Source organism: Cavia porcellus, unplaced genomic scaffold (assembly GCF_034190915.1).
Source record: "Cavia porcellus strain 051 isolate PalLab524CR breed Dunkin Hartley unplaced genomic scaffold, mCavPor4.1 scaffold_30, whole genome shotgun sequence".
Lineage (NCBI taxonomy): Eukaryota > Metazoa > Chordata > Mammalia > Rodentia > Caviidae > Cavia > Cavia porcellus.
The window spans coordinates 18,393,604-18,416,956 of record NW_026947513.1 but is presented as its reverse complement, the minus strand read 5'-3'; the positions used below and the strand labels follow the sequence as shown (position 1 = coordinate 18,416,956).

Below are 23,353 nucleotides of genomic sequence, written 5' to 3'. Positions count from 1 at the left end.
CCCCATGCTGCACCCCCAACCTTTAGCAGCTTTGCTGGGGTTTCCTAGTACTCTCGTGATAGCACCTCTGTGGATGAATAGTTTACCAAGTTTGGGCCTTTCAAATGCGCAGTGTCACAGAAGCCTTTTACCAGAAACCCACAGCTCACGGAAGACAAAACATGCTTTCCTGCAACTGCTGGGGCAACAACCATAAATGAATGCCACAGACTAACAGCCCTGAAAGCCCACTGCTTTACAGGTGAACTTCGGGGCAGCTTTCAGCACCCTATTTAATGATCTCTACTTGTTTTGTGACAAAAACATTTGCCTTGCTATGTCTTCAAGTAAAAATTGGTAGTATCCTACTTATCATGGGTCTCCAACCCCTGGGTATCAGTCTACCACCTGTTGGGAACAAGGCAGGTGAGTGGCAGGAGAGCCAGGGAAGCCTCATCTTTGTGTAGAGCCCTCCTGCTTCCTGGCATCATCACCTGAGCTCCACTTCCAGTCAGACTGGCCACAACCTTAGATTCTCCCAAGAGCCCAGACCCTACTGTGAACTATGAATGGGAGGGATCTAGGTTGCGTGCTCTTACGAGAACCTAACCCAGGAACCATCATCCTCTACCTGCCACGGTCTTCCACAAAACCAGTCCCTGGTGCCAGCAGGGCTGAGGACCACTGCTGTTTATCATTTAATTTTCTTTCCACATAGCACTTGCTGTACCCGACCTACAGCTTGAGAAGCTGACTCACCCAAACTCAGATGACAACCAGCTCTCTCAGATTTTGCTAATAAAGCTGGAATTCTTAGGAAAGACAACTGATCGACACCTGAAGTAAAATGGAAACAGGCCCTGAGGTGTAAGAGACCATTTGCTCAGCTTGTGTAAGGTTCCTGGCTCAATCCTAACACTGTACAATATAGACATACATGCATATATATATATATATATATATATACACATAGAAACAAACAAAATAGTGGATTTGGGACTGGTCTTATTAGACACAGAAATATAAAGGTTTAAATACAAATTAATGTCATGCCTCCTCCAGATAGGCTTGGTTTTATGTTTTCAAAACATAAAACTGGGATACTCTTACAACTTTAATTATCTCACAGGGAGCTTATACACAGAAATGGTCACACAGCTCTGAGTAAAGAACAGGCTGACTTTACTGGAAACATTTACCCAGTCTAATCCTCCACTTCCACCTACAACTCATTTTGAGTTTGCACTTTTTTCTTTCTTCCTTTCCTTTTTTCTTTTTCTTTTTTTGTATTTTAGTTGGAACCATGCTCCTAATCACTAATACTTTCTCTGTAGGTTTTAATTCATCCACAAAAATGAGAACCCCTAAATCACAGAAAGCCTTATGTCTCCCTCAGCAGTTCCATTATTACTGTTAAGTAAACATTAACAGTTTTTATTGATAGTTTGTTTTACAAGTATTTTCCAAATAAGATGAGATGGATGGGATAGTACCAATGTCACATCTTATTTTATTATTTAAAAAAAAAAAAGCAAGATTTCCTGTCTGACTGAAATTGGTACTCCCGAATACGAATGCAAAACAGTCACTTTGAACATCTGAAACTGTTCCCTAAAGTACTGGGTTTTTGCTGTTATTGCTGCTGGGTCTTACTATGTAGTTTACACCAACCTTGAATTCACTACAGAGTCCAGGTTGGCCTTGAACTCACAGCAATCCTCCTGCCTCAGCCTGAGTGCTGAGATTACAGATGTGCATTGCCACACCCACCTGTAGGGCACTGTGTTAAGGGCATTTCTTACCAGCACATTAGTAATCTTTCGCTTCAGGTCAGAATGGGACTTGGGCAGGTCTAGCTACAAGCACTTCAGCTGTCCACAGGTCTACATGTGCAGGAAGGAACAGGGCACCTCTGCTGGGGATGGTGTGGCTACTGCAAGGGGTTCTGGGGAGAGAAACCTTGAGGCTCCTCGGCTGTCTCTGGATAGGGAAGAGCTGTAACGGGACAGAGAACTGCCAGGCTGACCCACGTGCCCTGTGGATGGCAAAAGGGCACGAGGAGGAAAAAGTTATCTAATATGGGAAAGGAAGACACAAGCAGAAACCCATCTTCCTCCCTTCCACACTCCAGCTCCCAGGCTACTGCTGCGGGAGGAGGGAGAGGACGGACTGAAGTCAAGCTCATGCACTAAAATGCACAACAGGAATGTGTTTTCCATTTGGTAGCTGACAGGAACATGACAGAGATACCCCTGCCCCAGGCAGAAGGCCACAGAGAACTTCCAAGGGAGGTGCTCCTCCAACACAAAACACATGAGGCCACACCAGTGGCTCCCACTGGGCACCTCTGGAGCAGTGCAGGGCCTGTGGGTTCAGAACACAAGCCCTAGAGCACAGGCCCATAAGCTTAGCTCCTGCCTCTGGCTCCCATGAGTTCACAGTTCAGGGAAAGGAACTAAAGCCATTCCCAGCCTCCCCAGTCCCATTTGTAAAATGGGTATAAGTGTAAAATTTATTCTCTGAAGTAACTAGGAATGAAAGGAAGTAATTCATGTGAAGCACTTAGCAGGATACCAGAAGGGCATAATACACACTATTACACTAATCCAGTCTCAAATTTTTTTATTCTCTTCCTCTTGCATACCTGGAACACCTACAAGATCACCCAGCAACGACGATATTCCTTTATTCTGAGAGGAGGACAGAAAGAACACACACCTACAGAGAAACAGGAGGCACAGGAGGGAGGGAAAAATCACTAGGGAACACATACTGTGTTTGCAAGTGCCTGAGCAACTCACTGCCTGCCCTGTCAAAGCCTTAATGCCTGAGGGAACCCGAGGACAGTGATGATAAGGAAAATGAATAAATGTGAGTGTGTCACAGGGAGCTGTGTGTAGAGGAAATATGAGGATCAGGAGAGCAGAATGTCTTCTGGTAGCAGGCAGCAGGCGCCACAGAAAACCGGTCAGCAGAGCCTTCTAGAAAAGGTAATTTTAAGCAATCCTGGCAGGTGGAAGGCAAGGGGACACAGAGCCTGGATCACAGCAGCCGGAAAGACCCCAGGAGAGTCTGAATGAGGGGACCACAGCAGCTCCAGTCAGAGCCAAGAAAAGGGCTCATACAGCAACCTTCATCAAGTGTATGACATGGGTCTTTAAGGACATTCTTCTGCAGGGACAGTGACTTAACTTCTGGGGTCTGATGAATTCATGGTGATTCCACTTAGGGACAAGAGAAGCACCACCTATGTCAAGCCCTGCTCGGTTCAGTTTTTTATCAGTTACGGGCTCAAAGGCCATGTTCACTAACTCTGCATGCAACTCTACACCAACTATGGCCAGCAGGATCACAGCACAAAACCTCCCCCAAAAGACTGGCTGAAACTTATGAACACTTCACATGCCCAAAGAACCTGAGGAAGGAAAGCTGACCAAAAAGCTCCTCTGCACAGAAAGGAATCGATTCGATGATCAAATAGCAGTGCACACTTGTAGGACAGGATACAAAAGTCAAGAATGGGAGCTAATTGTTTTAAACCAAAACAGATTATGAACTTAAATCTACAGCGACAAAACAGTAACAGCTCAGTGGCAGCCAAGATACTCCTGCCTCTGGCCTCGGGACACAGCACTTAGTTCAGGGCTCCTCAAGGAGACAGCCAAAGGCCAAGTCTTTGGCAGAGGGGCTCCCTGCAGTCAGAGGGCAATTACCCTGGAAACGATGCAAGAGCCGCAGTGGCTTCTGTGATCTCTGGTCACCTGAGGCACAGGAGGTAAGCGCAAATTTATTCTGTGTGGTTTCAGAGGCACAGAGAACAGCACCAGGGTGAAATGACAGATGGCAGGTTTCAGCTCAGTCTAAGGAAAATGCTTTTGAAAGTTGAGAACTGTTCTAAGATGGAACAGACCACTTCACACATTGCTCATGGCCCTTACCACATCCCAGACATAGCACTAAGCATTTTAAAACCATCGCATTTCAATCTTCGCAACCACTGCTAATAGTGAGCCCTGGCCACCACACCCCAGGGCACGGTTCTCATACACTGAAACTTGTACACACTCTAGGCTTCTTGGTGTTCTGTGGCTTCAAACCCAGCTCACAGCTCACTTCCTCTTGCACAGCCCCAAGGGAGGAAGTGCTCCCCTGCAGCAGGTTGGCCTCTCTGCTGGGCAGCGGGACAGTGGGGAGGGCGTGGATATATTCTCACGCTGGCAGAGAGAAACCAGAACACTGGCCATAGCGGCTCCTGCAGGGGCCACTTGGAGGATGGAGCTGGCACAGCGGTGGCTCCAATGGCGCCCCCTGTGGAGGGGCTGCCGCAAGAGAAGCAGTGGGCCAGTAGCCCAGGGGAATTCGTATCATTTGAGTGACTCTGGGCTGGGAAGACTCCAAGATTTTCTCCCCAGTATTGTGAATTGCGAATACTTCTAAAGAATGTGTCAGTAATGACACCATGCCATCAGGGTGGCAAAAGGCATAAGGAAATCCTAGATTACAGGTGAGAAATTAGACAGCATGTCTCAGCTCACAGCTCCTATGGCAGAAGGCTGAAATCTGAAAGCAGGCTCCAAAGTAAGCCTCAGCTTCGACCACCATGACAGTCAGGCAGCTCTTCTGCAGATCTTGGATATCAACCCAAGTGCGTTCTTGAATCCTTTCGTAAGTTTACACTGTGACTAACTCAGAAAAGGCCAGCTTTTCAACCTCCTACCTACCTTTCGTGGGCCTCTCTAGGTATGCATGCACTCTTCTAGTTTCCTCTCAGCAGTGGTCTTACCTTCAAATCTGCCAGGAGAGTCACTCGCCTTCTGTGGCGTGGCTACTCGTAAGAAGATCTGCTGCCGCCACGAGTGTCTTCGGGTCTTCACCGGAGTCTCACCCACATCTTCCAGGTGGTCCGCTTTAGACTCAAAATCCCTAAAATTGCAAAGCAATGGATTTATGACTGGTGGGGAGGTGTTGAAGGGTTTTTTTTTCTTTTTTAGCTTAATTTTTTTCTTTGTATATAAAGCACTAAATTATGAATTATCTTTGAATAAACAAACTCCATTTGCTAATCAAAGAAGTGACATCAAGCTCATAGTGGGTCAGTACTCCTGAAGAACTCTGTCCCTATAGCATACTCTCCACAAGAGGAGCAGGACTGCACCCCTCTAACTGATTTCTACTATACAAGTATTAAGAAATATGCACCACACAGCATAGCTTCCAATCGGGCCTCTCTTGGTGCCACTTTAGAAATAAGAAACTGCCCTAGGCATGTATGAGAATATTTCTTCCACACAGGCCTACGTTTATGTTACTGCCATAAAAAAAATTAGAAAATTAGAAAATTAGACACAGAGCCATCAAAGCAACACTTATGCAGTCACCCTTGCTAGTGATGATTACCTTAACATTTGCATTTTAAGAACTACAAAATAAAGCATAGTTGTCAATATATATAAAAATACAAACTAATCACTCATTTTCTTTGGCCTTGCAGGACCACATGGGGCAGACCTCTGCAATTCACACTCAGCCACGTACCACACGGAATCAAGGGTCCAACCTACGGATCAGACTTCCCCCATCTAGGAGGACAGCTGCAGGCTTGCTACCCACCACGGCGCCATGGTACATTGTCTTTAACCTTCTGAATATGACACTATTAATAAACCAGCCCCAACCCACCTGGAGAACAGGTTCATGGCATGTTTTAAAAACATAACATTCAGTAAGGAAAAAATCATAAGGCAACACATACAACAAATTTAGTTGAAGTAACTTTTAAATGGTCAAACAGTTAAAATACCCCCATAAATCTAGCAATGAGTCAACACATATAACAGCCAGGTTTGATAGACTGAAGCAAGCCCTACCTTTTTATGTTCATAAAGTCAGAGGTGTTATTCTCATCTACAGGAGCCAGAAATTTTAGAAAATTTGGCACAGAGGAAGAAGAATGAAGCTTTTTCCGCAGGGCATTACGGTACGAGACGCTGAGAGTTTGGTTGAGAAAAGAGATTTAGGATAAAGAAATACAAACATACAAGGTATAAAATATAAATTGAAAAGTTAAAAAAAATTTGTTCTAATGCTAAGTATGAGCAGTTAACTTGATAAGAAGTAATTTACAAATGAGATTTAACTTTCATTTTTAGTGAATGCAATTTCATTTTAAATGAGATCAGTGATGTTTTTTTAAAAAAAATCAGTCTATCTTCCAAAGAATTCTTCCTTTCAAACTGAAAAAAAAAAATTCCAGAGTTAATCAAGAAGCTTCTAACAGGGCACAAATAGCAGTGTGCATGCTCAAATGCAGTGTGTGCGCCTGTGTACGGACAGTGGCGCAGGATATAGAAATGTCTGCCATCAAGACTTGTGTTCATACTTTTATGAAAACCAATAGTAAATTAAGTCAGCTCAAACGACAGCGGAAACCAGTGAGCGCAAACAGAAACACACGGAAGCATGGCTGGACTTGCTGGGGCCTCCCGGAGGTGCAGCGCGAGCTCAGGCAGTGTGAGCTCCCCACAAAGACGACCCCATGATATGGCCATGCGAGTGTGCTCACCTCTTCGGCACAGTATTCCCGCTTTGTTCTCCACTGGAATTATGTTTTAGATACTTAAAAAAGTTTGGCGAGGAGGCAGAGGGGTTAAGATGAGGAGGATCTGAAGGCTGCCCTGAGCAGCGCTTAGTCTGGCCCAAGGATGTGTGGTCCACGCTAAAGGGCAAGTAGAGAAAGCACGGGGTTAGAGGAGAGCGCGCAGAAACACAGGGAGCAGAGGGAAGGAAGAGAACGGCTTCCAGCCCTTCTCCCTCATCACTGCCTGCCAGCAGAGTGGTTTCCAGTAAACCGAGCAAGGCAGAGGCCAGTCCCAGGCCTGATCCTTTCCCGCTTGCTGGGCTCCTAGTCACCCTTTTTCCTGTTCTTCTTTTCTGGGAACTGACCAGAAAAAAATATTAAGAAGTTAAAAGAAGAACAAAAGAAAAACAGCCAAAGTTGAAAAAACAAAAGGTCTTTAAAAGTAACCATATCCTGCCTTGCATTTTGGTATTTTACAGTATTTCCTGTAGCTAGAGTAGAAAAGAGTTCACAGAAGGAAAGAAAGAAAAATGGGCCATTCTAGAGAAACAGACAGATGTTTCCCAACTCCTTCCCTCACCAATATCCACCAGGACCCACACAAAGCTACCTTCTGAGGGGAGAAAGGGCAGGAGGAAAGCACCCCCCATCCTCTGTGCACCTGCAGGCTCACCAAGAAAAGCAGGCCTCTCCAGGCAGGATGGTCCTGCTCCCACCTCAAACACCAGAAAGAAGCAGTGCACGCAGTGTCAGCAAACACAGTGAGGACATACACGGCCACAGCCAAGGTACGCTTGTCTTGCAGATGCACAGCATACCTACTATTCAGCTTCCAGGGAGCGTCCTGCTTCTGTGATCACAGTTACCACGCTGAATTCAAAAGAACCAGTATCCATTTCCAATGGGTGATTGAAAACAAAGCTGCGAGTATCAGTGTGCATCACCACTTCTCTACAAACAGTTCAGATACCCCTGCACAGCCCTCCATTAGCCAGGTGTGGACTATGCTGCTGAACCTCGAGGCTTCAGGAGTCACCACGCAGAGGCAGGCAGGAACCGCCACACAGCTGTGGCCCTAATTCATACTTAGAAGGTGAAGGAATTTTAAGAGTTTACAAATTCTTTTAAAGGTAATTCTGCCAAGTGTGGTAGTGTACACCTGTAATCCCAGCGCTCTGGGAGACTGAAGCAGGAGAATCATAAGTGTGAGGCCAGCCTGGGCAACTTAATGAGACTGTCTTATCATTTAAAAATGTTAGAATTAAAAAAGAAAAAAGGACCTATTGAAAAGGTCCTGGGTTGTTTCAAGCATCCCCCAACACACACACACACACACACACACACACACACACACACACACACACACGATAATTCTGTGTTAATTTATATTTATATAGTTTCTGGCGCTTTAAAAAAATCACTCAGGGACCTAGAAAGAACAGAAAAAAATTCTGCCACCACATTGGTTCATCCTTCTAATTGCTCATTTGAGCCCGACTGTTGAAATCAGTAAATCTTGTTAGAAAAATCTGTAATTCTCAGAGATGGAAATTTCAGAAAACATCTGCTCCAAGTCTGTGACACACATCTGCCCAGGCTCTGGGTCCATGCTGGTGTCCATGCAGCTTTTCCTGTCCTGCTGCATGGACTCCAGGACTCCCTCCCACAGCAGCCCTGTTCCAGGTCCCCAGGGAGACGCGGGTGCTCCCCACTCGAAGTCAGCTGTGTGTCTCACATGGCTCGAGGAGTAACTGCACGTATGGATCAGGACTTCCACTCACTTTCCTTGCTTCAGGGCAACCCTTACACCTGGACATGGAGCAAGCAGCCCCCTGCCACACGGGCTCCCTTAGGAGTGCTCGGAAGCACACACCACTGCCTCAAGCTGTGTCTTTTTAAACCAAGAGGAAAGGCCAACTCAGGCTTCTGCTCCACCCAGGAAGCACACCAAAGAGACCCAGTGCTGGCTGGTCACAGGCATGCCTCAGCCATTCACACAGTTTTACATTTTAAACAGATCTTACTTCCGTTCGTGAGGTGTCTCCGTGCTCACTGAGTGATACCTCATAAGCTTTCTCTGAATGACTCCCGGAGACCCCTGAGCTGGCTCTGGAGGCGCAGGGCACTGCACGGGGAAGTGGCTCAGGGTGTTGGCTCGCCTTCGGAAGGCCTGCTGTGGGGACAGCGGGGCAGGCTCCTCCAGGGGATGGCTCTCCGAGTCACTGGACAGGTCGTCTGAGGAGCCAAGGAGCTTGAAGGAGCTCTCAGAGACAGGCAGGGCCTCTTTGTCACCGGTGGACGGCTCCTGGCAGGAGACACAGGTTAGACATACCACAAAGCAAACCGCAGGGTTATGTGTTTCCTAAGCCAGTGCGGGAAAATACGTCCCTGCTCGGACACAAGTGCTCACAATGCCATCTAGAGACCACCAAGGTTACAAGACAGAAAGACCCATAAAACACCTGCTTGTGGCAGACAAGGTACTAGTTTGCTGCAGAAATGGGACCTGCCCAAATGCAAGAATGATGGGAATAAGCCATGATAGCTAACTGTTCTAAGCAGCACCGCAAATAATTCCCTCTCTCCACAGCAGAGGACCCTCTACTGCTGCTTGTAAAAGTCTAGAGTGCCAGACAGCTTGTCTTGACTGTTTACATTTTCTCTGTCAAGTGCCCTCACTCACATATGATACGCACACTTACCACTCTGATTTTCACCTGTTGTTCAGATTTAACTCAAATATCAAGATTAAAAACTGTTTCTTGGGCTGGATGTAACTCAGTGGCATAAGCACCTGCCTGGCACAAGGTCCTGAGTTCAATTCCAGGTTAACAACAACAGCAAAAAACAAAAAAACAGCCCTGTGTCTTATTTTATTCTTATAGAGTATGAAAAATCTCTCTCTAGGTACTTTTTGTACAATTTCAGGAAATCACTTCACTTCTTCCTGTACCTCATTTTCCTCATCTGTAAGAGTGAAAATTTATCTTACTTTTTCAGGAATTTAACAAGAATATACAGCTGTAAGTATTCTGGATGCTATAAAATGTCACAAAAATGTTATTTCAATGAGGACTCATTCTTTAGTGAGTGCTTGAACACTCATTAAGAATCATAACAGTATTTTAATACGGTAAGCTTTCAAAGAAGAGTGTTTTTCAAAGGAATTAACAACTGTCACTCACACAAAATCAATAGGTAGGGCTGTACCTAGGACATAAGAGGCCAGTGTTTTTTCAAGTCAAAAAATATGAAGTGAGAGAACATGTATCAGGCTGTTCCCACTAAAATTCTTAGAAGGGATAAATACATCAACATGAGTACAGTAAAAAGGAATGAATTTATCTCATGGTAAACTACAGAATCTAAATTCTATCTGTTCATTGGTTACAAAGTTGAATGTCTGTGGATCATAAGTATCCAAGATTTTATCCTCAAAAAATTAAAAAAAATTAAATTTTACATTAAATGGAAAAGAAGGTATGTATATCTAATTCTGTAGCAATTATATATAAAAAGCTTAATTCCCAACATAATATAAAATGTTGGTTTCATAATTATAATTTTTCATTCTTCAAAACTATAGTTCTGAAAATTCTTTTAATTTAGAGATTAAAATATTTTTCTAAAACAACACATTACAGAAAGCAATCTCTTGCTGGGTATCGTGGCACACACCTGGAATCCTAGCATTTACAAGGCTAAGATGGGGGATCCATGTTGAATTCAAGGTCAGCTTGAGCTACATAGTGAGTTCAAAGACAGCATGCACTACAGAGAGAGACCCTATCTCAAAAAAAAAAAAAAAAAAAAAAAAGAAAGAAAGAAAAGAAAAGAAAAAGGAAAAGGAAAGAAGGAATCTGTCTCATGTAAATATTCTTCCAAATTCTTATTAGTACGGCTCCAGATTACTGACCCTTAGCTTAATTTGATGACTGAAAGAGCTTCTTTTGCAACTCCTCCACTTCAATTTATTAGAAAAGAGCCGAATACAAAAAATTCGTGTCTTTGTGACAATGTGTAGGTTTAACATAAAGAAATTAAAGATGTAGAAAAATACACTCAATATAAAACTCACACACAGGTTCTTTCAGAAAAGGTGTATTTCACTCTGACAATTACAGCAGAAATTCAAACTAGGTATATATCCTGGTTTTCTGTATTTAGAATAAAAAGCAAGACTACTCAATTGCCACCTAAGGGGACATAAATTTCTTCTTGGTGTCTTTACTGATACTAAACAACCTGAAATCCCTTCTTCCCTGTTCACAGGTGAATATTTACTTTCTTCAAGATTTGATTTGAAAATACCATTGCTCCCTCCTTTCTCCAAGCTTTCTCTAATTCTAAACATAATTTCTCTTCTCTTTGCATCTCTGACATCTAGGTTACTCTGTCCCTTATTTGCCACTCTCAGGGCTTCTACCGTACTCTCCCTGATGCTGGGATGATTTGTATTCTCTGTCTCTTTCCTTCTAGGTAAATTCCTACAGGGAAGGGGCTGGGACTTACTCATCTGCATGTAACAGCTAAACCGTAACATTTCCATCTGGCATGAACTACAGGGCAGAGTTAATGTGTATTAGATTGGCTGATGACACTAGAAGATCAGTTTCAGAAGACAGGTGTTGAGGGTCTCACTCCCCAAGTGGGCCTGTCACCCACAGGCCAGCAGCAGCAGCAGCACCTTGGAGTTTGCCAGAAACTTACCATTTCAGGGTTCACCCTAGGCTCCTGACTCTGAGTCTGCAGGTGCACCTTAAAATTTAAGAAGTGTTTATCTAACTGTACAATATAACATACCAGTAGATAGTAGTCTGGATGTACTTGCTTGCATTTTTTAGACAGAAATTGAACAGAAAATACCAGCATATATCACACAGTGTTCAAAGTAATTATCTTGTAGGCTTTTTTAAAAAAACTTTTCTGGATCTGTGTAGGAATGTGCACTTGTGAATGTCACAGTGTCCAATGTGTTTTTTATCGTTGGTTATGATCTAAAAACTTTGATGGGCTGGGGATTTAGCTCAGTGGCACAAGCAATGGCCTGGCAAGCATGAGGTTCTCAGTTCAATTCCAAGTACCCCCTGAAAATAAATAAATAAATAAATAAAAACGTTGAAAGCCACACAACTAGGAGGGATCTCAGAAGAATTTGAAACATTCCTGTGGTAAGGTACTGCTCCACAAAAACTTTTCATTTTTGCCTAAGAGAATGCTTCTACTGCAGAAAGCAAAGCTTTCCCAGCACAAGATCCAAACCTATTCCTTGGCAGTGATGCAGTTAAGCCACCCAGGTTTACATATGCTTAAATGTCTAGGAAATAAAATATGAGAGCAAAGACACAGGCACAGGTTTAAAACCACAGAGAATCATTAGCTTCCATATTCTAACTGTCCTCATTACAGCAGACGGGAATGAAGCCTAGCTACCTACTTAAACGAACAGGAATAATTTTAATTAAAATCAAGGAGCCAGCTTAAGGATAAAAGTTTAGGAACTGAACTTGCATACTTCTCTGAACTCACAAACCACATCCCAATTATAATTACTTTTATTATAGGAACGTTTACCTGGAAAACAAATCCCTTGGTTGTATTATGACAAATTATATCTTAGTTGTCTAAAGTTGTATCTTACTTCTTTGTTTATGGAATACCCATCTTCTTTTTATGTAAAACTTTCAGGTTATGCTGACTACATGACCAGCCTTACACCTGTGCCAAGAAGTCTGCAAGCACCAAACTTTTTATGATACGGGCTTTTTCTGTTGGTTCTGATAACCCCGTAGAGATAGAAGATGAGCAAGGCCAGTTCACTAGCTTCTTCAGGGTATCGTAGTAAGAGAAAGATGCTTACTTTGCTGGTGCTACTCAATGTACTAGACACAGAGCTGTCCAGATCCACGCTGGCCGAATGTTCCTGCAGGCCTCTGGCTTTACTACCCTACATAAAGAAAAGGCAGTTGAATTATGATCTCAAAGACTTTTACAAAGCCACTAGATAGAAGAAGTTTGCGCTTTTGAAATAAACTCAGGAAAAATGCATCTACTGAAAATGTTACTAACCATGCATAGACAATGAAGACAATCAGTGTTTCTGTTATCTTTTTTAAGTACCTCACCACCCTAAATGTTCCAAAACACCTTGTGGGCCAGTTATTTGGCTTTGATGTTGGGCTGGAAAAAAAACAACTGTTTATGAAGAAAAGCAGGTGTGCAATCAGGCCCACTCAATGGCTCTCTGCTGTAAGACATAAGCTGTCGGGACAGGACAGCTGCATGTCACTCAACCAATATCCATCTCAAATGTAGCTCCTCCAACCCTGATTTGGTAAATGGACTATTTTTTATCATCTCAGAAGATGTTGCAAAATTCTCAGAAATATCCTCAAACAAAATAAATTTTATCTTTCTTTACCAAAACACTTGTTTCAACGAAAATTTATCATAAAATCACAAAGAACTATAATTAGATGTTGCAAGCTCCAGAAAGGTGTGACACTTTGATTTTTAAAAAATCAGACTTTGGAGGTGGGGATATAGCTCAGTGGCAAAAGCGCCTGTCTGAGGAATGCAAAGTCCAGAGTTCAATTCCTAGTACCCCTCTCTCCCCCCAAAATCAGACTGTGATTTCTTAGAAGTGCCATCAAAGCTATTCGCACCTATGGGACTAGAGGGGGATGAGTTTATAAAACAGCTCCTAAATAACACATATGTATTCTTTGTTCTCCCTGCAGAGCTGAAGTGAGAATTTTTTTTTATAAAGGGACACATAGCAAATAGTTCAAGCACTGCAAGTCATACAGAGTCTATGCCAAGTATTCATTTCTGCATAAAAGCTGTTTTATATAACAGGAAAATAAGTGGATGTGGATGTGACTGTGACTCAATGAAACTCCTTTTACAGAAACAGAGAAACAGCAGATAGGTGGGATTTAGCCCACGGGTCAAAAAGTAAATCCCTAGAAGAGGTTCTAGACATCTGGACAGCTGCTGATAGTGACCAGATGTTTAAGCAACACCAGGAAGACCAGAACCCACACCTTGATATATCTGCTTCCTAGAGGGACTGGCCAAGAAATAGTATTTTGGGAAACAAAGCAATCAAAACATGAGTCAAGTAATTTATTTTAAAACCCAGACTAACCTAAAAATAATTTAAAATGTATAACACCAAAACATTTTGTAACTTACGATGAATATTGACACAGAGCATAGAATTTAATCTTATGATCACTTAAACAGTGAGTTAGAGCCGGGAATGGTGGGACATGCCTATAGCCCCAGCATTTGGGAGTCTGAGGCAGGAGGATCACAGCAAGTTCAAGGGCAGCCTGGGCAAAGCCAGCCTGAATTACACAGTGAGAGCAAGACCCAATCTCAAAAGAAACAAACCATCAAAAGTCATTTTAGTCAGAAGAAATTAGGCCACTTACCCGGGACAAAATACTTTCTAGCGACTCTGTTAAAGACCTCTTTGCTTTGTTTTTCAGCATATCTAGCCTAAATCGAGGGGCACTGGCTGGTAATTCACTACCAATATTCTCTGCTGCAATCTGTGGTGTCTGGAAAAATAAAACAACAAAAAGTTAAGTCACTTATAACTTTTTTTTTTCCTTAAGAAAACGAGAAATCTCTACGATGTATCTTTTGAAACCAGCCTGTCATTCTGAATCTGTGATCTTATCCTATCTGTTCCTGAGTGCCATGGCTTCAAATGTGAGAAATAATTTTTCCTCAAAGGGTTGCTTTACTCTCAAAGAGAAATAAAGTGTGCTTTGCAGCCAGTCAGTAAAAATAGTTTAGAACACAGTATCTGCAGCTAGAACAGAGATCTGTCACTTTTCATGTGTGGCCTGGTGCAAGTCCCTTGATCCCTCTGAGCCTTTTCTCTAAAACCACACTGTCTTATGAGATTAAAATAGGCAAAATACATACAACACTGAGCTCACAATCCAGCATGAAAGTAGCAGTTATTAGCTTTCCAAAGAAAGCAAAAATTTGCCTTTTGGAGCATTTCAGAGAAACTATCTTTACCAGCAAAAATCCATTCTGCCTATGTTAGCCCTTCACCCCTTTTTGTCTGACTTCCCCATTTTCCCCTTTCCTTTCCTGTCACTTCCAGAATTCCTTCCAATTGCTATCAGCTCTTCTCCCTCAACTGACACATGAAAACAGAAACATAACATGGTTTGTCTGACAATCAGTGACGCTTAATGAAGTCTAATGTTAAAGGAGGCCAGTTTAAAAGAAAAAATTCAAAACAAAACAAAGCCTCTAAATTACACTGTTTCGGACTTCCGGGAGAACATGGCGGACAGATAACAGCAACTACCGGAGGCTCTCTGAAGTCAGGAATGGTGCAGACTAAGGAGACATAAGCCGGTAGAGATATGCTCTACTGACTCAGGAACGAACTGGGCTGAGAGAAACCAACTTGGAATGCAGTCCTGGCGCTAAAATAGGAACAGAAAAGACTCGGTGTGGAGGCTGGACCCCGCGCCACTGGAAGCCGCAATTTGGGTTTCCCGCCACTCGGCGGCTGGCTGCCTCCACAGCGGCTCGGCAAGGAGAGAGATGCGCAGAAGCTCTGTGAACGGGACTCGGCAAACGGAGTCAAAACCAGATGCGCAGGGAGGTGTGCGCTGACTTGTGGTGAGGTGAGTGAGAGAAACTGACACTCTACCACAGTTTGACTCCAGCAGAGGACTTTCTGGGCCCGGGCAGTCCTGCGGGAGCAGGGCGCGGTGGCGACTCCAGCCACACATTCCCCTCTCGGGCGGGATTGGTGAAAAGTGCCTGGCCTGCGTGACGCTGCTGGCGGACTTGGTAGGCTGGCCCAACCCAGATCCCAGAGCCTGAAGGTGGCCCAGAGGGGCAACTCCCGCGTAGGCTGCCTCGTCCGTAATTCCCTGGTGCGCATCGGTGGGCGGGAACACCTAGCCAGCACAATTCGATCAGGCCGTGGCTGACAGGCAGGGAAGCTGGGCCTCCTGTGTAAGCTTGCATATATATAAGGAACAGAAAATATGGGAAAAGGCAGCAACAAGAAAGGCTCCTCGGCCCCCAATTCTGAGAAACAGGCAATAGCGGACACTGCACCAACAGACATTAAGCGCCATACAGAGAGCCTCATAGACCAATTCAGGAATGAAGTTATCAACGACCTGAAGCTAGAAGTATGCAGAATAGTTAGAGAAATGCTAAGCACCACCCAGGAAAAAACAGATGGTGGAATGGAAGAACAGAAAAAGAGGGGAGAATTGTTTGATGGAGAAAACAGAGAAAGCATAGAGTACGTGAAGCAGGTTCAAAGGGACTATCAAGAAATTAAGAAGTCTATCCAAGACTGGCATAACAGCCTGAAAGAAACTAAGGACAGACTATCTGAACTGGAGGGCAGACTTGTAATATGGGAGAATGAAATGAAAAACTTCTTAAAAATAACAAAGAAACAAACAGCAATAATACAAAGACAAGAAGATGATAAGAGGAGCCATAACTTAAGGATTAAGAACATAAAAGAAGAAGTAGGGACACAAACAAGTGAACTACAAAAGCTACTCACAGAAATAATCCAGGAGAATTTTCCTAATTTAGCAAAAGGTAAAGATACTCAGATGTATGAGGCATACAGGACCCCAGCCACCTACAACCCAAACAGAGCAACACCCAGGCATATAATAATAAAAATTCCAGAAATTCAATACAAGAACAGAATATTAAAAGCTGTCAGAGACAAGAAACAGACCACTTACAAGGGAACACCCATCAGAATTACAGCAGATTTCTCTGCACAAACCATCAAATCACAAAGAGCGTGGGGGGAAATAATTCAAGCTTTGAAAGATAATAATCTCCAGCCAAGATTGAGATATCCTGCACAACTGTCCCTGGAAATTGATGGAAAAACAAGGTGCTTCCAGGATAAAGAGGAACTGGGGGAATTTGCAACCACCAATTCAACTCTACAGAAAGTATTGCAGGATATTCTAAAAAAAGAAAAATACAAAGAACCCAGAAATAGTGGCGGGGAGGCCACAACGAATGGAGCAGAGAACAAAATGAAGAACACAAACTGACAGCTACTGACAGAAAAAGAGCTCAACGGAAAAGAGACAGAGAAGGTTGGATGATAGGAACAGCTATTTTGGAGAAAATGACATCTTAATAGGTAATACTGATTTAGTATCATCTTGTTTTGAAGTCTCATCTAGCTTTTGTTCTTCTGTCTCCAATGGTCTAAACAGGTTGTATCTTATTGGATTTTATTATGTATGATAGTATAAGCAAAAACCTTTTAAAGACAAGGAGATTATACAGAAACCATTGTTCACTTTCTGTTAGTCGATTCTAAATACTCTGTAATGCTGTCATTCTCTTAAATGGTTTTACATTGTTTTGATATACTTAATGTTACAGTATACGAAGTTGTACTCAAGGACTTCAAGGAAAGAGTCAATATGGTAACTACTTTTGGGTTGGAATTATTTGGTGGTGAAACACTTTTCTGCTTAAATGGTTATGTTTTGATCTGCGCTGTTTCGCTGTTATGCCCTCTTTTTTTCCTCAACCTCCACTCCATTATTTACTTTTTTATTTTTATCCATTTAATTAAAGGGAAAAAATAGCAGGATATAATATAGTAACCCACTTTGACTTTCTATTATCTCGATTTGAAGCCCTGTATTACTCTCACCATCTTGTTTTTGACTGATGTTCCCCTATTCTGTTTTGCTGGATAGTATCAGGTTCGAAAGTTTAGGCATCAGCTGTGAAGATAATGAGATTCATTATAACGCCCATTCTCGTTAACTTTTATCTACTTTTGAAGACCTACAATGTCTCCAATATTTTGGTTTTGTCAGTTTTGCTCTTTACTGTTTTGTTCAATTGTATTATAACTAATGATATAGGCAATTCTATTAGAGATAGCGAGAGGCATTATGGTAACCATTGTTGATCACCTTGTATTATTGTTTTTATATTATCTATTATGTCCACCCTTTAGACTTGACCGATTTTGTTCTGTTATGTCACATTTGGGTTTACTCTCTTCCAAAAAAGCAATAAGAACCGTGGGAGCAATGAAACCCAAAATGTGTAATAGTCATTGTACAAAAGAGAGGAAAAGAAAGTGCTCTAAACTGTATAACTGCATGTATATTTAAGTGTATAAGAAAGAAAATGATATCACAGAGTTTTATTGGATCATTGAACAGAACTATTTGCAGTATCATTGTTGGAATGTCCACTCTACAAGCTTTAATCTTGTGACTTGAACAATTATTTCTAAGATGGCAATATGTAATCCATTAACTAGTGATTTCCTACTGTTCATTTTTTTCTTCTGTAAATCTGTATAACTTGTACCCTTTTACTGTTTTTTTTTTCTTTTCTCCTTAAATAAAATTTAAAAAAATAAAAAATTACATTGTTTCTCACAGATTCTCATCTGACTGCTTCTGGCCAGACAATGACTTTGCTAGAAAAACAAATCCCCCACTGCTCTAAATATGGACATGTTCTCTGTTGTAGTTATACATGCATTTCAAAGATACAGAAAACTGCAGAAACTAATCTGACAAATGCTTCTGTCCACCAAGTTAGCCAGCAGCAGGGACTCTAGAACTCTAGAACTAACGTCCAGATGAAATGTATCTCTGCTGGTCCCTACCTATGTGGCCTTGACAGGGATCACGTACTGTCCCTCTCGGTTCCTCCACCTGCAGACTGAACTTTCCTCCCACTGCCATCAGGTTTAAATGGACACACTCAGACACACAGTGACTGTCAGCTGTCAGGGTTACTGCCTATGTTCTGCTTCCTCCTGTCAGTAGGGAACATCAGACATCTCTGGGCCTCCGCACCTCTACCAGAAAACCACTCCCCTGACTCCATGTTTATCATATCAGTTTATACTTTCTATTTTCAGGTATATGAATCCATATTCCACATGTAGTTAAATTTAAATGGAAGGTGGTGTAGTGTGTAACTCGTTCTGTAATGACTGTTCTTCAATGCTCAGTTTTGAGATTTATCCATGCTGACAAATGTTCCTGGATTCACTTGCTCCAGTAAGAGCATGGTGTCTTGCTGTACGACCAATTTATCCATTTCCCTGTCATTAAACATTTATTCCTTTTATCATTCTTACAAAAGAGGCTGTGGTGACTTCTCTTACCCAGCACCCTTTATACACTCATGTAAAGATTTCACAAGAACCGTACCTAGGATGTCCTAACTAGTAGGTCAGTAGGACTATGAATCTTCAGCTAGACCAGATATGCTCACCCAGGCTCTCTCTCCTGAACAGTATGGATTAACACAAGTTCCAGCATCCCCACATAAAAGTTCATCATTACAGTATATTGTCAGAGCTTTCACATTTTGGCCAATCAGATGGGTATAGTATACTCTCTTAGTATGCAGAATCTTTTAATTTTATTCAGTAACCTGATGTTCTAAGATGCAACATCTTTTTTAAAATAGAAAGATCCTAATTTGCCAATATTGCACATTGTTCAAAGTAAAGAGAAAACATTCTGATAAGTTACATTCCAAGTTACATTCCAATGACCCATGATTTTATTTCTTGAGCATTAGAACATGTATTTACCGAATGATTCCTAGCTGAGACATTCCTTCCACTAGAGAGATGATCACTCACCTTTGTGTTTTCCTAGTACTGCGCATGTGTACTCTGGACTTACAACATTTGGTTGCCCAAGAGGGAGCAGATGATTGTTGACTGCCAGGCAGGCCCTCAAGGAGGCACACACCCGAGGCAAAAGAGATTTACTCGGCTAACACTGATTGACTAAATGTAGATCACCACAGGTGGTTGCACATCTGGCTTGGTATTAACATTTACCAAGAATAAGAGTCTGTCTGGACTGGAGGATGCCTCCAAGCAAAGGAAATTATCTGCAAGAACCCTGGCAGGGATGTTTTGAATTCAGCCCCAGTTCACTCGTAAAGTTAAGACACTACAGAACTGCTTTCTCAAATTTTCATAACATAGAAGTAAACTGGACTGATAGTTTTAAGAAAGAAGATGCTCAATAAAAGACTGAAGAACGGGGCTGGGGATTAAGCTCAGCGGCATAAGCACCTGCCTTGGAAGCAGGCAGTCGTGAGTTCGATCCCCGGTACTGATAAAAAGACAAAAAAAAAAAAAGACTAAAGAAAGCAGTATCTGCTGGAAGATCCTACATAAAAGAAAAACTGCACTTAATGTGTTTTTTCCCCAGGCCTGAAGAACGCCTGTACTCTTCACTCAGTACCTCTAGACAGATGTTTGCATGTCAAGTGCCATAACTCAAATTTGGAAATAATGTGGATACGGAAATTAATTCACATTTAGAAAATGACACTCAGACTTCCGGGAGAACATGGTGGGCAGATAGCAGCAGCTATGAAGGCTCTCTCAGAGACCCAGCTTAGAATCCAGGAATGGTGCGGAGTGAGGAATCCTAAGCAAGACGAGATACACCCTGCTGACCCAAGAATGAACTGGGCCATGAGAAGCCAACTGGGAATGCAATCCTGGTGCTATAACAGGAAGAGATAAAGCCTCAGCATGGAAGCTGGAGCCCGAGCCACTGGAAGCCGCGATTTCAGTTTCCTGCCACCCCGGCTGCATCTGAATCGGTTCAGCAGGGAGAGAGACACGCGAAAGCTCTGAGAACGGGAATCGGTGAATGGAGTTGAACGCGGAACAGGCGGGGAGCCGCGCATCAACCTGTGGTGAGTGAGGGAAACTGAGACTCTTCCACAGTCTAGAAGGCTCCAACAGAGGACATTCTGGGACCGGGCAGACTTGCCGGAACAGGGCGCTATAGTGACTTCAGTCACATATCCCCCTCTCAAGCGGGATTGGTGAGCAGTGCCTAGGCTACATGACGCTGCTGGCTCAGACCCAGTAGGCTAGCACAACCCAGGTCCCAGCACCTGGAGGTGCACTCTAGCAGTGAAGCCTTCAGTAGGTTGACCTGGAGAGGCGGCCCTGCATAGGCTGCCTGGTCCATAACTCCCTGGTGCGCTGCAGTGGGCGGGAACACCTAGCCAGGGCAATTCAATCAGACTGTGGCCGACAGGGAAGGAAGCTGGGCCTCCTATATATGCTTGCATATATAAGGAACAAAGAATATGGGAAGAGGGAGCAACAAAAAAGGCTACTCAGCCCCAATCCTGAGAAACAGGCAATAGCAGACACGGCACCAATAGACATAAAGTGCTATCTCCAGAGCTTCATAGACAAGTTCAGGAATGAAGTTATTAATGACCTGAAGCAAGACATAAGCAGAATAGTTAGAGAAAAAACAGATGGTGGAATAGAAGAACAGAAAAAGAGGGGAGAATTGTTTGATGGAGAAAATAGAGAAAACATAGAATACATGATGCAGGTTCAAAGAGATTACCAGGAAACTAAAAACCCTATCGAAAACTGGCATAACAGCTTGAAAGAAACTAAGGATAGATTATCTGAACTGGAGGGCAGATTTGTAATATGGGAGCATGAAATGAAAAACTTCTTAAAAATAACAAAGAAACAAACAGCAATAATACAAAGACAAGAAGATGATAAGAGGATCTATAACTTAAGAATTAAGAACGTAAAAGAAGAAGTAGGGACACAAACAAATGAACTACAAAAGCTACTCGCAGAAATAATCCAGGAGAATTTTCCTAATTTAGCAAAAGGTAAAGATACTCAGATGTATGAAGCATACAGGACCCCAGCCACCTACAACCCAGACAGAGCTACACCCAGGCGTATAATAATCAAAATTCCAGAAATCCAATATAAGAACAGAATATTAAATGCCGTCAGAGACAAGAAACAGATCACTTACAAGGGAACACCCATCAGAATTACAGCAGACTTCTCGGCACAAACCATCAAATCACGAAGAGCATGGGGGGAAATAATTCAAGCTTTGAAAGATAATAACCTCCAGCCAAGATTGAGATATCCTGCACAACTGTCCCTAGAAATTGATGGAAAAACAAGCTACTTCCAGGATAAAGAGGAACTAGGGGAATTTGCAACCACCAGTTCAACTTTACAGAGAATACTGCAGGACATTCTAAAAAAAGAAAATGATGTGATAACTACTTTTATATTGGGATTATCTCGTGGTGAAACACTATTTTGCTTAAATGGTTATGTTTTTATCTGCGCTGTTTTGTTGTTATGCCCTCTTTTGTCTCAATCTCCATTTTATTGTTTACTTTATTTTTATCTTTTTAATTAAGGGAAAAATAAATTTAAAAATAGCAGGATATATTATAGTAACCTACTTTGATTTTCTATTAACTTGATTTGAAGCCCTGTATTGCTCTCACCATCTTGTTTTGACTGATGTTCCTCTATTCTGTTTTGCTTGATAGTACCAGGTTCAAAAGTTTAGGCAACAGCTGTGAAGATAGTGGGATTCATTATGACACCCATTCTGGTTGAATATTATCTACTTTTGAAGACCTGTAATGTCTCCAATGTTTTGGTTTTGTTGGTTTCGTTCTTTACTGTTTTGTTCAATTTTATTATAACTGATGATATAGGCAATTCTATTTGAGATAGCGGGAGGCATTATGGTAACCATTGTTGATCACCTGGTATTATGGTTTTACATTATCTATTATGTCCACCCTTTTGATTTAACCGACTGTGTTCTCTTATGTCACATTTGGTTTTACTCTCTTTCAAAAAAAAAGTAAGAACTGTGGGAGTAATAAAACCCAAAATGTGTAGTAGTCATTGTACAAAAGAGAGGAAAAGAAAGTGCTCTAAATGATATAACTGCATGTATATTTAAATGTATAAGATAGACAATTATTAGTGAGTTTTGTTGGATCATTGAACAAAACTGTTTGCAGTCTCACTCTTTGAATGCCCACTTTTTATGCTTTAATTTTGTAACTTGAACAAATATCTCTAAGATGACAATATGTAATCCATTAACTAGTGATTTCCTACTGTTTATTTTTTTTCTGAAATTCTGTATAACTTATACCCTTTTTCTGCTTTTTTTCTTTTTCTCCTTAAATAAAATTTAAAAAAGAAAAAAGAAAATGACTTTCTGATTTATCTTAAGCATCTTCTTTTTTCTTGTCACTGAGACATAATATCCAGTGTCCACAACTTAGAGAAGAAAAGGTTTATTTGGGCTTGCATTTCAAATGTTTCAATCTTTACATGGTCAGCAGCATAGTAAAAGGGCCTGGGAAGGGCAAAATGGTTCATGTCATGGCAACTAGAATGCAGAAAGCAAAGAAAGGAAACTGAGAGACAAATACACCCTCTACCAGATGACACCTCCAGTGACCTGCAACTTACGGGCTCTTCAGACCAGGCTCTACCTCCCAATGTCACATTTAGCTATGTCACCTCCATGATTCATTCACCTTTCAAAAGACCCACTTATCAGTATGAACACCTGAGGCTTTGGGGATATTACATAACATTCCACCCTTGGTCCCCAAAAGACTCATGTGTATCTCTTTATTAAAAATGCGTTTAGTCCATCTCTGAAAGTTGCCAAAGTCCTAACAGATTCAACATTGCTGAAAAGTCTAAGTTCAAAGTCTCCTCTGAGATTTAAAGCAAACTTTTAGCTGTTGAGCCCCTGAAGAAGAAAGTTTAACCCCACCACCATACAACAGCACTGGGTAAAGCTTAATATTACAAAAAGGAGGAATAGGAGGATAGAAAGAAATCAAATGAAAGCAATACCAAAATCCAACAGGGCAAACATTAAGTCATGTTGCACTGTCCACTCCCCAGTGCAA

General features: G+C 42.1%; 1 protein-coding gene across 7 annotated transcripts in view; it reads right to left on the bottom strand.

The window, feature by feature from the left end:
* Tbc1d1 (TBC1 domain family member 1) overlaps positions 1-23,353 on the bottom strand; it is a 220,626-nt gene that overhangs the window by 61,901 nt on the left and 135,372 nt on the right. For 5 of the 7 annotated variants that reach the window (XM_063240405.1, XM_063240406.1, XM_063240408.1 and 2 more), the window contains 6 exons: positions 13,996-14,124; positions 12,417-12,503; positions 8,581-8,861; positions 6,542-6,694; positions 5,847-5,966; positions 4,763-4,902 (listed from right to left, as the gene is read on the bottom strand). In XM_063240405.1, coding sequence (XP_063096475.1) covers positions 4,763-4,902; positions 5,847-5,966; positions 6,542-6,694; positions 8,581-8,861; positions 12,417-12,503; positions 13,996-14,124 — 910 coding nt within the window. The remainder of the gene's footprint in view (positions 1-4,762; positions 4,903-5,846; positions 5,967-6,541; positions 6,695-8,580; positions 8,862-12,416; positions 12,504-13,995; positions 14,125-23,353) is intronic. The other 2 variants (XM_063240407.1, XM_063240409.1) reach the window with 2 other exon arrangements.